The 15,345-nt window shown below is 46.7% G+C and overlaps 7 protein-coding genes across 7 annotated transcripts; 2 read left to right on the forward strand and 5 right to left on the reverse strand.

Moving 5' to 3' along the window:
• Positions 1-290: 290 nt before the first annotated feature.
• N7517_003455 (superoxide dismutase) lies at positions 291-1,047 on the forward strand (the record flags this gene model as incomplete). Its single annotated transcript, XM_056721185.1, has 3 exons — positions 291-338; positions 396-872; positions 940-1,047. 3 exons carry the CDS (start codon positions 291-293, stop codon positions 1,045-1,047), a joined length of 633 nt encoding a protein of 210 aa, XP_056585320.1.
• Positions 1,048-1,197: 150 nt separating this feature from the next.
• On the reverse strand, positions 1,198-1,773 carry N7517_003456 (uncharacterized protein; the record flags this gene model as incomplete). The annotated part of the gene is made up of 2 exons (XM_056721186.1): positions 1,198-1,429; positions 1,490-1,773. 2 exons carry the CDS (start codon positions 1,771-1,773, stop codon positions 1,198-1,200), a joined length of 516 nt encoding a protein of 171 aa, XP_056585321.1.
• A 461-nt stretch (positions 1,774-2,234) lies between these two features.
• Positions 2,235-3,902, forward strand: N7517_003457 (TPR domain protein; the record flags this gene model as incomplete). Its single annotated transcript, XM_056721187.1, has 1 exon — positions 2,235-3,902. The coding sequence occupies one exon, from the start codon at positions 2,235-2,237 to the stop codon at positions 3,900-3,902; it is 1,668 nt and encodes a 555-aa protein (XP_056585322.1).
• A 602-nt stretch (positions 3,903-4,504) lies between these two features.
• N7517_003458 (uncharacterized protein) lies at positions 4,505-5,587 on the reverse strand (the record flags this gene model as incomplete). The annotated part of the gene is made up of 1 exon (XM_056721188.1): positions 4,505-5,587. One exon carries the CDS (start codon positions 5,585-5,587, stop codon positions 4,505-4,507), a length of 1,083 nt encoding a protein of 360 aa, XP_056585323.1.
• Positions 5,588-7,723: 2,136 nt separating this feature from the next.
• Positions 7,724-8,171, reverse strand: N7517_003459 (uncharacterized protein; the record flags this gene model as incomplete). Its single annotated transcript, XM_056721189.1, has 2 exons — positions 7,724-7,857; positions 8,012-8,171. The coding sequence occupies 2 exons, from the start codon at positions 8,169-8,171 to the stop codon at positions 7,724-7,726; spliced, it is 294 nt and encodes a 97-aa protein (XP_056585324.1).
• Positions 8,172-8,868: 697 nt separating this feature from the next.
• On the reverse strand, positions 8,869-10,692 carry N7517_003460 (MFS general substrate transporter; the record flags this gene model as incomplete). Its single annotated transcript, XM_056721190.1, has 3 exons — positions 8,869-9,067; positions 9,156-10,390; positions 10,444-10,692. The coding sequence occupies 3 exons, from the start codon at positions 10,690-10,692 to the stop codon at positions 8,869-8,871; spliced, it is 1,683 nt and encodes a 560-aa protein (XP_056585325.1).
• An 807-nt stretch (positions 10,693-11,499) lies between these two features.
• On the reverse strand, positions 11,500-14,551 carry N7517_003461 (uncharacterized protein; the record flags this gene model as incomplete). The annotated part of the gene is made up of 8 exons (XM_056721191.1): positions 11,500-12,529; positions 12,580-12,701; positions 12,757-12,807; positions 12,860-12,982; positions 13,042-13,505; positions 13,818-14,351; positions 14,461-14,482; positions 14,540-14,551. 8 exons carry the CDS (start codon positions 14,549-14,551, stop codon positions 11,500-11,502), a joined length of 2,358 nt encoding a protein of 785 aa, XP_056585326.1.
• Positions 14,552-15,345: the final 794 nt, after the last annotated feature.

The raw sequence follows: 15,345 nt of genomic DNA on the forward strand, positions 1-15,345 counted from the left end.
ACTGCTTTATATAATTTCGACAAAGCTCTAAAGAGCCATGAGTATGGCACATCCAAAGTATATCATATATATTTGAAGCAAAGGAAGGAGAGCAGATTAGAGCAACTTTAGCCAAAAATGTGCTCAATCCAACTCCACCTGTGGATATCTACCTTGGTGGCTTCAATATCCGTACTATAACGTCACTTAAGAGGGGCATCTAGCTGAGGGACCTTGGTGGTTTATCTCTTGTCTACACTCCCACTCTTCCTTTCCACCATTCTTTACACGTCTATATTTGCAATTCAACCATGTCTGCTCAAACTCACACTCTGCCTCCTCTCCCCTACGCCTACGATGTAAGTCTCGTCCGATCAGGGATGCCGAGGGTTTGTCATGAAGCTAACAACCAACAGGCGTTGGAGCCCGTCATCTCTAAGCAGATCATGGAGCTGCACCATCAGAAGCACCACCAGGCATACGTCAACAACCTGAACGCAGCACTCTCCGCTCAAGCATCCGCAACTGTATCAAACGACGTCCCCACCTTGATTGCACTGCAGCAAAAGATCCGCTTCAATGGCGGCGGCCACATTAACCACACCCTGTTCTGGAAGAACCTGACTCCCCCCGGCACACCTGGGAATGACATCGGCGGCGCACCCACTCTGCGTGAAGCCATCGTCTCTCGCTGGGGATCGCACGAAGGCTTCGTCAAGGCTTTTAACGCCGAGCTGCTCGGTCTCCAGGGAAGCGGCTGGGGATGGCTAGTGAGCAAGGGTGGTGCCAAGGGACGACTTGAGATTGTTACGACCAAGGATCAGGACCCTGTCAATGGACCTGATGTGCCAGTCTTCGGTGTTGATATGTGGGAGCATGCCTACTACCTCCAGGTTAGTTGATACCCATACTTATGTCCTTTTTTGTGTGTATTTGTCTGCTGATCTGAGTTGTGTACAGTACCTGAACAACAAGGCTGGCTATATCGAGGGGATTTGGAAGATCATCCACTGGGCAGAAGCAGAGAAGCGCTACACTGCTGGTGTTGAGAACCCACTGAAGCTGTGAGGTTGATTAGGAGCCAAAGTTTCCAGTTTCATCTAGTTTCAATGATCCGGTACTCTTTTAAGAGGCCAAGTATTTCCAACTCGTACAAAATGATTTATGTCTCCAATTATGTGTATGATGTATGTTTGTAAATAGCAGAAGCTGGTCACTTTAATTGTATCCCACAACTCCAATCCCCAGGATCGAACCCCCTTGTTCTCTCACCGTCACTCGTCGACCAATGACACCCTTCTCCGAGACGCCCAGGTCCAGCCTTTCGGGCAGCTCGAACTCAATTTCCCTTGGATTCGCAGTGTTGGAGCTCTTGTTCCGTTCCATATTCAGACAGAACTGATGAAGCGGAGATGTGGGTTGTGTTGTAGTGGAGAGATCACCATATTTCCTGACATGAACTGTAAGCCTTTTGTCCATTCGTATAACTCATGGGAGAGAATCAACCCACTCAATGCGCATATCGACATTTCGACATCCTCTGAGTGCATTGTATGTCTCTGCATCTTCAGTTCGAAAGATTGCTCTCGTTTTATGGCTTGTTGCATCTGGTTCGCGGAAGAAAAGAGAGTATGATGACATTGAGGCAGTTGACGATGATGATGCAAACGAGGATACCGATTCTGGCGAAGAGGACAATGATGCATCTGAAGCAATCGAGCTTGGGCGAGTCTCTCGAGGGAATAGGACGGCAATGGTGCCTCCGAATGTTGGACGGTTGGTTTCTCCACACATGGTGATCTATACAAAGTGAAGATGTTGAAATGAGATGAGATGAAAGGATGTTGATATACAAGTGACTATATTGACTGTAGGTAAAGAGAAAGACAAAAAGACAATGCCGACCATCTAAATAGGATTCCTAATAAACCCCCAAGGTGCTCAAGCTGAGAGTGATCGAGCACGAGTGAGCACATTTAAAAGTGGATTTCCTCAAATCTGCTCATGTGGGCCGCTTTGAAGCCTTGCTGCCTTGCGGCCTTGTTGCCTCAGGAATAGAACACTGCCTAAGGCACTTTTGTGATCTGTCACTATTTATAAATAACCCCTAGTATATACTTCACTTCACTATAAGCGCTTATCTTATCCCAGTGTCCAATACGATCAGAATGGGTAGATGAGAGTCTGGGTAGGGCCGTGTTGGGCAACCGTACCCCTCCTCTCCACTACAACATACACAACCCACCATCAACAAAATGGACCAGCCATCTCCCGCCGAGGACTACTATAACCTAGGTGACTACCGTCGGAGTGTGACCACAATAAGCGAGGATGCCCAAATTTGGTTTAGTCGGGGCTTGATCTGGGCCTACGCCTTCAATCATGAAGAATCTGCCCGATGCTTCGAAAAGGTCGTCGAATTCGACCCCACATGCGCCATGGGATACTGGGGCATCGCCCTTGCCCTGGGGCCCAACTATAACAAGCCATGGCAGCTCTTTGACGGAGAGGATCTCTCCGCCACCACGACTCGCGCCCATCGCGCGATTTTAGAGGCGAAGAAACACGCCCCCGCCGTGACGCCTTTGGAACATGCTCTTATCGATGCACTGCAGCACCGATACCCTCAAGAACAACCCATAGAAGACTGCACAGAATGGGACAAGAAATACGCCGAGGCAATGACATCAGTGTACAATGATCACCCGGATGACCTCGACGTGACCGCGCTGTACTGCGATGCGCTGATGAACTTGACTCCATGGGGTCTGTGGGATATAAAGACGGGTGAGGCTGCACCAGGAGCAAAAACATTTGAAGCAAAAAAAGCGCTAGATCGAGTCTTGGAGCGAGACGAAGCCCTCGATCATCCCGGTATCTTGCATCTCTACATCCATCTGATGGAAATGTCCCCCACCCCTGAAATTGCCCTGCCAGTAGCAGAATACCTGCGCGGCCTTGTACCGGATGCTGGTCATCTGGAACACATGCCTTCCCACATCGATGTCTTGTGTGGCGAGTACAAACGCGCAGTCACGGCCAATAGCTCTGCAATCCGCGCAGACGAGAAGTTCCTCGCCAAGCAGCCACTGGGCCATTTTTATAATCTATACCGTGCACACGATTACCACTTCCGGATGTATGCTGGTATGTTGGGCGGTCGATCGAAGGTCGCACTTGAGTCTGGGGCTGATTTGGCGCGAATAATCACCGAGCCTCTTCTGCGCATCGAGTCCCCGCCGATGGCAGACTGGCTCGAGGGTTTTGTGGCTATGCAAATGCATGGATTTGTGCGCTTCGGTCGCTGGGAGGAAATCATTGCTGCAGAGCTGCCGGAAGATACAGAGTTGTACTGTGTCACCACTGCTATGATGCACTATGCAAAGGGCGTCGCATTTGCTGCTACCAGCCGTGTTTTGGAAGCAGAGGAACAGCGAGAGAACTTCCTCCGAGCAAGGAAGCTTGTCCCGGCTTCGCGCACGATCTTCAATAACCGTTGTGTCGACATTCTTGGCGTCGGTGAGGCGATGCTCGATGGCGAGATTGCGTATCGCCGTGGCGAATACAATGCTGCGTTCTCGTATCTCAGGGATGCTGTTAAGAGGGATGATGCGTTGCCATATGATGAGCCGTGGGGCTGGATGCAGCCGACTAGACACGCGCTGGGGGCGTTGTTACTCGAACAGGATCGTGTTGAGGAGGCTGCGGCCGTATATTCTGCAGACCTTGGGGTTGATACGTCTCTGCCTCGTGCCTTGAGGCATCCGGGTAATGTATGGGCTTCGCATGGGTATCATGAGTGCTTGGTCAAGATGGGTCGGAAATACGAGGCGCGTGCCATGTTGCCGCAACTGAAGATTAATTTAGCCTGGGCGGATGTGCCTATTAAATCGTCATGTTTCTGTCGGCAGAGAACCGAGTGATATCTCTTTTCTATTTTGGAGTTATATCTTTAACTTTTTGAATGTTGGTTGAGGTGCATTTATTTCAGCTAACCCGAATACACTATGATCGTGAGATTGACATGGATATGAATCGTCTAAATAACTGGCCTTTATGACGAAGCTGGTTCGAAAACGCGCGATGCGGCGCAGTTAAAATTGCTGGCTGCCATGGATGGTCCTATCAAGTCATATTTCCCCTGTGTGTATGCATATGACACCGGACGATAATCCTTAGGGGCCATTATAGGGTGTTGAATTATAAATTCACATATTCGGCCGTACTATAAAGCCCATATTCGAGTGTTGTAATCCGCAGGTTCTCTCTTGTCGACTGGGTTGGGCATCGTTGTGAACTGATCAGCCATACATCTTACTATAATACATACTCCATATGGTTTCAAAACAGTTGCAATAAACATGAACAAGTATTCAGCGCTATCTCACAATATCCTAGCCAATAGATGCCCTGCCTGGAGGTTCTGTCAAGACCGTGAGCAGGGGCTAGCGCTTCTCCCCTCGCTGTGATTAGCTCTACGTCGAACCAATATGGCCCTCCGCTTCATGGAGCCCGAGGTCGCGAATCAAATTTGCTTAATATCAAACCTCATCTGTAGGTTTCCGACAATGGTCCATGTATGAATGGCGTGGATGCGATGCGTGCCTGTCGGCCAAGCCCCCAGAACCAGACGAGCCACCCCCTCTCCCAGCTTCGTACCCAAGAGCTCCTGATACTCTCTAGTACCGTATGCCCAACGCTGGGGCTCATGGTCATTAAACCAGTGCAAGCCATGACGAGGGTATAATTGGATTTCCACGTAGGGCCAGGTATGCAGATTTTGAACGTTGATAAAATAAACATACCGGAGCGTATCGATGTGGTTATCGAGCTGGTACTGCGCCTGAGCCACTTGAGACCAGTATGGCCCAGATCGTCTTGTGATGTTCTCAACGAAGATAGCGCCAAGCCCAGTGCGGTGTTGGTAAACAGTCCAACCCTCTTGGTCACCATACGAGTGTCGATATTGCCTCAAGTAAACATAACGCCAATCATTCCCCGTCGAAAGCCCGGTTGATTCGATGCTGCCCGCTTCCTCGGGTGTTGATCTATTCTCGTCTAGATGCACCTCAAAGCTGTGATCTTGGAGTGGGTGGTTGATTAAGTCACCCCAGGTGACTCTTGATCGTCGGATTGGACATGTCGTTGTGCTTCGGCCGGCTATCCATGCTTGGTATTGAGCTCCGATGGCGCGGTAATCGGTCACACTATCATCCGACACATATTGGTCCCAGGAGAGATCCGATGAGGGGAACGGTAGAGCCTGAGAAGACCTCTCATCACGTCGTCTAAATTCCATCGCCAAGGCGTCCAAGAGTTGCCATCTTCGCGTTTGAGGTATCTGGGGTGGAGGTGACGCTAGTTGAGATGATTCGCTATCGGAGCTGCGCTGTCGAGTGGATTGAGGAGAATGCGTTTCATCTCTGGTGCTTTGTGATCGCCTACTACGAGATGCTGAGGATGATTGGTATCCTCCTGGAGATTCGCCGGGTCCGTCGAGAGAGTAGTGGCGCAGGTCAAAGCTATGGATGCCAGTGTTGGTAACATGTCTCTGGCCTGTCGGGTCTGAAATCAGGGATTGTTGTGGAGCTTTCTGGTTAGCTGTCATGTTGACATTGTCACTGTTCGATCTTCCTTACCTTGTTTGATCCCGTCTTGGCCAGCCCCGTGTTGACTAGACTCGCCATCAGAATGAGAGCGAGGTGGACTTATACGCACTGACGAACGGTATTGCCGTATCATCTTTGGAATAGTTGGAAAGAATTGTCAAAGGAATTGTCACTTGGGTTGTGACTTGGGTTGTGACTTACGATTTGTTGGGGCAAGAGTGTAGGTCTGAAGTGAGCCCTCGACAAGTGATTGACAAAGCCAGTGTCATTTATTTCTGTCTGATAATCTAAATGAGAGAAATTCTTTTTTTTCTTTTTTTCTTCTTTTTTTTTTGATAGCAGTCGAAACTACTAGATACGATGGTTTGGGCTTTGAGGTATCAATCAGGCCAAAATTCATTCTGACATCCCAGACACTCACTCCCTACTGGCCACGCACTTTAGAGCAGAATATGATTCTGATTATTTTGTAATCATATGTCGTCTGAGCGTGGAAAACTATAAATATCATAGCCCATGGCAACAAGGAGCTTTGAATATTCCATGATTTCCTGCTCAAGCAGTCATCAAGATTCAATCAGAAGTAGACTTCATCTCGTCCTTCTTTTCCTCGGAGAGTTCCAGCTCCACCATCGATTCAAGTGCACATCTTTTCAAGCTCTGTTTTAACAAGATCATAGTCCTAAACCTCAAAATCAGCATGTGCCATATCGATATGGAGTCTGTAATCATAAACCGGGACGAATACTGGGAGAATACTTTTGCAACATGCGACCATTCTCGCCATCTCGATTGTCCTTTGCGCATTTTTGTGCTCGTGCCGGAGGTTATCCCGGATTATCTAGTACGGATACCTTCGGAAGAAGATCTCGATACTGTGTGCGACTTGCTGTTCGAACTGATCATCGGTGATGCTTGCGATAGATGGAGGGATAGGCGGAGAAACTGGGAGGTGATAGAAGTATGTGTCTAAATAGACTAAGTCTACGGATATTATCTCTTTGTAAGAAGTGTTGCTAGCAATGTGTTTGATTTTGTTTGCCCTCGGATTCATTTTGGATATTTCTTCCTTCAGATCCTTCCCGGCTCTCATGTTCTGGACCAGAAAGAGCTACTTTGTGTTCATTATGATTTGACGCACGTCGTTATTTTACCTTAATGCTAGGGGTCTTACCCAATTCTTGACTCATTAAGACATTCACTGGTATCAGATCACGCGCTACTGAATGAAAGCGCTCAAGCGTGCGAAAACAATAATACAACAGAATATACATAGTTTTATGTAAAGTTGGGCTGCGGTCCACTAGCATTGGCAGTTAATAAAAAAGAAAATATACAGTCCATGTAAGCGAGCAGACGATCTAACCATGGAGAAACGGCTACTCACCAAGTCAAGGGCTCACTATATGATAAATATTTATACCCAATATTGAACCAAACCAATTTTCTCGACGATATCAGTCATTTATGATATGATATAAAGTCACCATACTTCAACTGATGCAGCTGAATGCAACGATTAAACGAATATGACTGCACGTACAATACTTAGAATCAAAGATGAATATATATGATGATTTATTGAAGATCTCATTGAACTAATATATATCGTAATCATGAAAGAGCCATGTAAACAAAGGCCACGACAAATGGTGTCTACTGATGTCAAACGAATATCTGCAGTAATTTGCGATATTCCATCGTATCGCAAATGTGCGTACTATATCTTTCACCACACTCTCCAGCCGTTGAATAATTCCAACAGATACATAGTGGTGCGGTATGGATCTGATTTATCGTCAATTAGCGTTATGTTCTAATAGAATTCAGTAAATAATTTCTTTTATTATAAATGCGACTAAACACTCAGACTGGTGGAAAAATGAAGTAGCAAAAGAAAAGGAAATATGCGGATTTTCCAGCATTTAATATCGAATAAACTCCATTTTCCACTCAATTTCCACTTCAGCTACTACCAGAGCTATCAAAATGTAAAAGTGAACTTATTTATAGAAAACGTTTATTAACTCCAAGGTCACCCCATCTGCCACTCCCTTCCTATTAGAGAATGCCAAGTGATGCCAAGACAGACACCTTTAACAGTGAAGTACTAGCTGAATGGGTAGGAAAGAGGCTCAGTTCGGGGCTGCCGGCGTGGATTGGACCCTGTATAAATGCTCCGCCACCTGTTCGTCGAGTCTACTGGTCCGATCGGAATTTGTGGGGTCATTTTGTATAGGTCCTTGGCGTTGCCACCGCAGGTCGAGGGCTGTGTTAGCAGATTAAAGGAAATGATTAGCATGACATATGAACTATGTTTCTGTGGCTGCATACAAGATATATAAGTTCTCTGGAATCATGAGAACCTCTGTATCATCTAGTTCTGCTCTCTCTATAAGCGCCTAATATTTAATATCTCATACCACTTATAACCATGCCTACAGCCTTGCACCACCAAACTTCCCCTTCTTTCTGCATCGAAGCAGTACCGAGGAAAGAGAAAAAATGGCTCTCGCTTCTTTCTCTTCGATTCGGCGCGGTACTATGCGCCATGATAGCGATAATCTGCTTTGCTTGGGCCATGGTTTAGCATCATGAAGGAGTTGTTTCAAGCGATGGACTAGGAGAAGCATGGTCTAGTATAAACCTGGGTACGGTGAGTCAAAGAATGCTAATTATAATGTTTTTATATATCATATATTATAAAGACGTCCCGCTGATTATATTCCTATCATAATCAGGCCTCATACGGATTCGTCTGGTCCACTGTTTTTCTCATCATCGTCTTTTGCAACTGCGTGGTTCATCCTGGTGTAATCGTTGCATTCGACTGCATTTCTTGCATTGCCCAGTTTATCACAGTTTGCTTTGATTTGCATGAGCTTGCCTATTGGAACCTTGGTGGTTATGGGTACTCCAGTACCCAGGATGTTGGCCCATTGTATGGGGCCGAGTGTTTGGGCTGTTCTATGATACTTCTTGGAATGTGAGTTTAGTATTCCTCGTTTTGCTATATTTTTATATCTGATGGAATATGATAATTCAGCCTCTTCAACCTCATCCTTTGTGTACGTGCCTCTGTCGCCTGTCATAGGCTGCGGAAGGCTGGAAAGCAGCTAGACGCCAAACGGCCTTTCGACGCGTGATGTCTACTGGCAATTCTTGCTCTATGCGCTATGATTTTCAGCAGCTACACGGCCTACTAGATAGTCTACTACAGAGTAAAGTTTAATATTTAATATTCAACTCGTCCTATTGTCAAATTTGGATCTTTCCATCTTCACTCATCGCCAGCTTTCTCAGTCTCCAAATGCCACCTTTTGATAAGGTTATGATGTTGCCAGAAACTGCGGTATCTCTTGCCGTAGATATACATCGGGACAGAAGTGAGAATTAGACCAGCACTGATACCAGCCATAACATTAGACATGCTCGAAACACCTTGCGTCATAAGCCAATCAATTCCGTAATCACTGATACTGTAGAGAGAGTATTAGCAAAATATTCAATGGGCACATGGCGTCACAAAAATCTGTTTTGAAAAGACTCGTGAAAGGTTATGCATACCCATAGAAAAAGAAGTTTTTGAAAACCATGTTCATGATGAATATCTCGGTGCTGTGCTCTCGCATAGCATCCAGTACATATGCACTGTTGACGGCAGCCGAGATAAACAAGCCAAACATAAGCACACCCCATGCGAATGAGATGAGGTAGATTGACACCGAATTCTGGCAGGCGTATCCAAAGCCCACAAGACCGGCAACTGTGGGGATAAGGCCAATGACGATCACAGGCAGCCTGAACTCGGGTTCGTAGACTCCCTTGTTTCTTCGTGCCACTGCCTTGATGAGCGGATCTGCGATCAGACCGTATACGATAAGACCCAATGTGCCGCCAATCAGAGGGCCCGTAGACACATAGCCAATGCCAGCGGGACTGAGGGAGTACGGCGGAGCTGACCAGAGAACAGCGGAGATGATCGAAGTGCCCACTGACCAGGTAATAGTAACACCAGAAACGACGACGTTATAAAGGGCGGCAACATTAAGTAAGATGGCTGGGCAGGAGAGAAGCATTTTGATCAAAGAATCTTCAACAAAGACTCCATTCCAAACCGCCAGTCGCTGCCGGAATGACTTTCGTCGCGGTAGAGTGGTACAGGTTCGGACATTCTCTATCTCCTCACTGCCGACACTTTCTTTGGTGGGCTCATCGGGCGTTCCAGCTGCGGCTTCCACATCTCCGAGCTCTTCGAGGTTCACGTTTGAGCCTATTATGTCCGTTTCATAGATCTTGCTTCTGTTGTAACTGGTCTCTGGCACGAAGAGAAAAACAAGGATAAACTGCAAGGTCGTGAAGGGCAACAGTATATGAAAGTTATAGGACCAGCCAAAACGCGCTGTGATCACCCCGGCGATGATGGAGACACCGTTATTGATTGCTGTCAAAATGAACATGACGGCTGAGACCCGGGTTCCCCTCTCATGCACAAAAAAGAGATCACCGATGGATGTCAGAATCAGGGATTCGTATGCTGCCATGGCTAGACCCTGGATAACCCGAGCGCCCACCAGGGTAGAGTACTCCTTGGCGACTTCTCCAATGATACAGCCGACTACGGCCAGTAGAGACGAGAGGAGGTATAGAGGTCGTTTTCCGAACTTTCTTGCGAGCGCTGAGACGAAGAACCCGGAAGCTCCAGCTGCTAGAAGAAGGTAACCCGTGAGTAGTGCAATGTCTGTCACACTGACGCCCAAATCCACCGAAACCTCAACCGTGCCTGCAGCAAGCAACGGGCCCTGTATGAAGCTGTCAGCATTTCTCAATACCTGGGAATTGAAGGTTGGCTTACAACTACCGTGGTAGAAGTAATAGCACCATAGCAGAGTACTCCTATAATGGTGTGCTTTTCAAATGACGACCAGTTCAATGGGTCATTGGGATCGTCCGAAGGCTGCGGAGCGAGCACCACATTCTTGTCTCTCCCAGTCCCATGCTTCAAATTCCCAGTTTGAGGCAATGAATGTGCCGCCGCTTCGTTGAGCAGAACGGTACCGGCCACATGGGTGGTTGTAGAAGGTTCAAGAACACCGAGACCCATGTTGAGACTCGAGGGTAACTTTAATGGGATATAATAGGAGGATTGCCAGTTATAGCTGAGCAAAGTCTCCCATCTTAATACTTATATGGTGATAGATATAGAATATGTAATTACATACCTTGATATCTAGATCCCATGGCCTTAAGCTTGTATATTACAGAATTACAGCTATAATATGGTATATTACTCACATAAACCAGCGTAATGTTGTATATATTACCGTTCCGGTTTCTTAATAGCCGAAATCCCCGCGTTTCGGGATTTTAGCTTTCCCCACATTACGCTAGTATGTGGGGGATCCGAATCGGCTTAATATATGTATCCCGGTCGACCCGATATGTTCCAAAACTCCTGAAGTGGGGTGTAGATTCGTGTTCCAGACCCCCCCCCCCAACATGTGAGAACGCCCTTATCTTAGATACGTAGCTCCGGTTCATTGTTCTCCGGTAAAGTACGCGGTATGCTAAGGAAATAGCGTAGTAGACCATATGGTAATGGCCAGTATCCTAGATATATTATGCTATAGAAGATGGGCCAGTTCATACCAAGCTAAATTGCCGGTTCAAAGTGGACACGTGCCAATGGGACACAGCTGGTTATTCTTTAATAAAGGTTTCGCCAGATCGTGAGTCAAATAATGCCTAAGAAACAAGTAAACTCATCGCCAATAAACTCAACAGAGATGCTGCAGTTTGCCAAGAGCAAGCAAAGGACAGTTTTATCATAGAATGTTTCAAATTCCAATTTATAGAGATGTCCACCTCAGCGGCCAACACATAAGTACTTGCGAGCGGTGTTTCTTGTACTCTATATCTGCTGATCATTCGTATCCAAGGTAGTATCACTTAAAGCGCGTAAGACCTGTGAATGTGTTGTATCATGCTTTTGAGAGATATTATCCAACAAATCCGCACAATGCATCATAGACTGCCGACTATTGCGGCGACTATGATGAAAGAGACGCCCCTGGAGCGTGAAATCTCCACCACCACGAATGAACTGATGCACGTCACCCGGAACTTCGGATGGCAATTTAGGCCCTTCCTCAATGTCGGTTAGGCCACATTTGCCTATTGAAGTCCAATCAATCTCAGAGAAAAGGTCAATGGATACTTTCGGATGGTCTGGGGTTGTGATTGGAGCGGTGCGGAAGTAGAATCCTAACACTAGTGCGGAAACGAACAGTGCATCCGCGACATGCAACCTAAGTGCGTCGGATGCCCTGCGGTCGTACAGAAGGCGGTAGATTTCAGTTGAATGAAGCACAGCTCGGCGTGCCTGCGGCGTTTGCGCCCACATTTGAACACCCTCAAGATGCTGTATGGCTTTCTCGGGGCCGAACCGACCAGATGCGTTTTCGAGTGAATGAATGTCGACACAACAAAGCAGGCACATCATATTCCAGAGCAAAAGACTGTTCAAGTCGCTTGTTTTTGCGGTTCCTTGACGATACGGTAGCGCTGAAACCAGGCACGATCGTAAAGAGCCGTCGATGTGTGGTTCATAGACCTGCCCCGACTGTTGTTCTTGTGTTCTTCTAGGTATGACCGCACGAGCCTGAGATTCACATATTCTGTGGTACAGCAAATTGAGATAGCCATATAGGCGTGATTTGTCCTGGACGTCTAAATAGGCGGGAAATGCATACGCCGTGGCGGAGGCTGGCTGGAGAATTGGATTGTTGTGGATGACTTTTGCCCAGTGCTCAGCGGAGGCAGCTTGAAAGAGGTCATTTCGAGACGGCAAGTCTATTTGTATGACCTCAGAGCGAATGATGGGCATTTTGGAAAAGTAATTGGCGAACCAGCAATCTAACTCGACAAAACTTATCGCCATCCTGGTCGAGGTTAGCTCTCCGCAATAAGCGACTCCATACAACGCTCTGACCTTTTCATGCATTCTGCTTTGCACCATGATGTCCAGCGACGTTCAGGCGTGGATTCCAAATCCCAGAAGTTGGAATAAGAGAAGCCATCGGATACATCAAACATTCCTTGTGCCTGCGCAAGCTATTTTCCCGGCCATTTAGTATAGAACATATTTGCCCAGGTAGGATATACTTACAGTTACTGCTGCTATATATAGCGGTTGAATTTTGCAAATCATGTCTCGATCCTAGCGAACAGTCAATAGGGCAATAATATACCAAATCAGACGTAAAACTCACCCCAGAAAGTGACGCAATATACAAGGTTAGGAGCGAGGCTCCAAAAGACGCCAAAGTGCTGGTAGGGGACGAATCCCCCTTCATTGTGGACTTCAGGGCGATATGCGCTGCATCAATAAGCCTCTGCGAGACAAAGTTAGCCAATGGGTTATCGTACGATATTTCTAGATAACCAAGCTCACATCAAATGTCTGCGAAACAAATTCCGCCGCAGCCTTAGTTTTAACAAGACTGAACCCCAGCTCACAGATGGCTAGTAATAATGTTGTAGGGCAGTCGCTGGCAGAGAATGTCGGGATATGAATGATAGAAGCAATGGGCAGGAACTTCCAGCGAAAGACATCCATCACTGTATCAAAAACGTCTAGCGATGGCATACTGAATGCATCCGATTCATATGGCCCTGAAACTGGAGAGGGAATATTGGTGAATTCTGAATCAGGCACGCAAGCGCCCGCACCAGATAGAAGTTGCCGGATCCTGTTCCAGCAGCTGATGTCAAAGTCGCTAAGGGAGTTTGACTTTTTGTCGCCATTTCCACCTTGTATGGGCGGCCTGTCGGTCCTATTGCAGAAAATGTTCCCCACATTTGCACGGATGACCGATTCCCAGAGCTGATGTTCCCCTCCAGAAAACCGCTTTGCATCTGGTGGCCAACAACGTTGTATTTGCTCGATACGTCTAGGGGTAACATCGCTTGAAAAAGGCAAGTTTGTCTCGGAATATCCGGGAGACTGTGCGCTATTGATGAAGGGTAAAAAGAGCCCTTCTAAATATGCATCCAAGTCATCTGCAGAAGAATGGAGCCCTGGTTGCATATCCGAAGCACCCGCATTGTTATGAACCCAGGGATGGAAGGAATTGGACGATCTCCGGGGTGAGAACGATTGTGGTAATCAATCTGCATCAAGGCTCTGGAGAAAATCGGTTGGGTTGTCGACTGAGATCCCAGAAGGACCATTTAAGCGCACTGGGTTGGTTGCCTGGAAGTCGGCCATTAGCGAGTGCCGCCTGCTGGAAAATCTTTCCCCAGGAATGGGCATCGATGCATGCTCGCGAGCGGCCTCGATTGTATCGGTTGAATGTCCGCCATCCTTGAGCCGATTCGCAGCGTCCAGCGAGCCAACTTGTCCCATAGTGTCGATCCGTGCATGTGCATTTATAGTGTTGCTCCGTTCTGGATGCAGATTCTCCCTCGAACTAGGTTGCTCCATGCCATATAAATCCATGTCCGGTCGAATCTCATGATTTCCATGGCGTGGCTCTAGGAAGGAGTGCTGCGAGGTCTCTAAGCCGTGGTCGTCCCCATTACTTTCTGTAAAAGCGTTTGGGTTAATGAAAGGCTGACCGACCACGTTGAGATTGGTGTCACCCGTCACTGGCTCTGTATTTGGGGAGCGAGTTTCGCTGGATGTCGGTGACTGATGTTGAGCTGGGGGATCGGATCGCGCCAATGAAGCATTTCTCGCTGGAGGTTCTCTTTGCTCATGACCTTTTAGATGACGAGCAAGTACATCACTATAGAGTTATGAACTGGTATGATGCAGCTCGCAGGCGGATTGAGGTACCTTCTGGCATATGATTTCTGACATATGACACACTTGTATGGTCGCTCATTTGTGTCTGCAGCGCAGGTTAGCAGTGAAATATAAAATATGAAAAGAGTAAAAAAAAACGCACGGGAGCGCTCATGGCGTCTGAGGTGCTCAGTCTTAGAGAATATGCGATTACAATGTGCGCATGGCTTCGACATGATTGGTGCATACAGAATGAAAATCCCTAAAATGCAGAGCAAAGGAAAGATAGTTCACCTGAGCATTCCCCGCATTTTTTGTCCCCAGACCGCTTTCCATGGGGAAGATTATATAACCTTGGAACTGTACAATATATTACTTATATTACTTATATTACTTAAAAAGGTATGGACTTTACAGACTCCATATAAAAGACTTTCTACGTATTGTTCACTCCGGTAACGTCCTTATAAGGGGTTTTATACCAAGTAAGCCTATATTCTAAAATAAAATTAGGTTCAAAGACATTTGCTTCTCTTCTAATATTTAAATACCTTAGTCACCTTCACTATAGTTCAAGTGGATTGGAGGTATTTCAAGAGCAGAGTTATTAACACATGTGTTAGGGGCTTGGCACGACTACCTCTAGCGCCCACACGGACCCGGAACTACGGCAGTCTATTACCCGGCTTTTATTACCCAAAACTTGGATCTATGGATGTACTTAGGTAGGTCTTAATCTTTATACATTAACTGGGTAATTGCTCTATTTCTATAAAAAGCTAACATGAGGACTATATAAAGAGTTGAAGCATTACGAATCAATCATATATTTAAGCGTAAAAATAAGCCATTTCATTAGTAGTGAGACATTAGCAACTAGTGGTATTCCCCCTTAATTCACGACCTATAGCAATCTTGCCAGATACGATTAACCTAGAATGCACGTGTAAGAGTGAAACAATTTGTTGT

This window comes from Penicillium concentricum, assembly GCF_028827145.1.
Source record: "Penicillium concentricum strain IBT 3081 chromosome Unknown utg000001l_segment0_segment0, whole genome shotgun sequence".
Classification (NCBI taxonomy): domain Eukaryota; kingdom Fungi; phylum Ascomycota; class Eurotiomycetes; order Eurotiales; family Aspergillaceae; genus Penicillium; species Penicillium concentricum.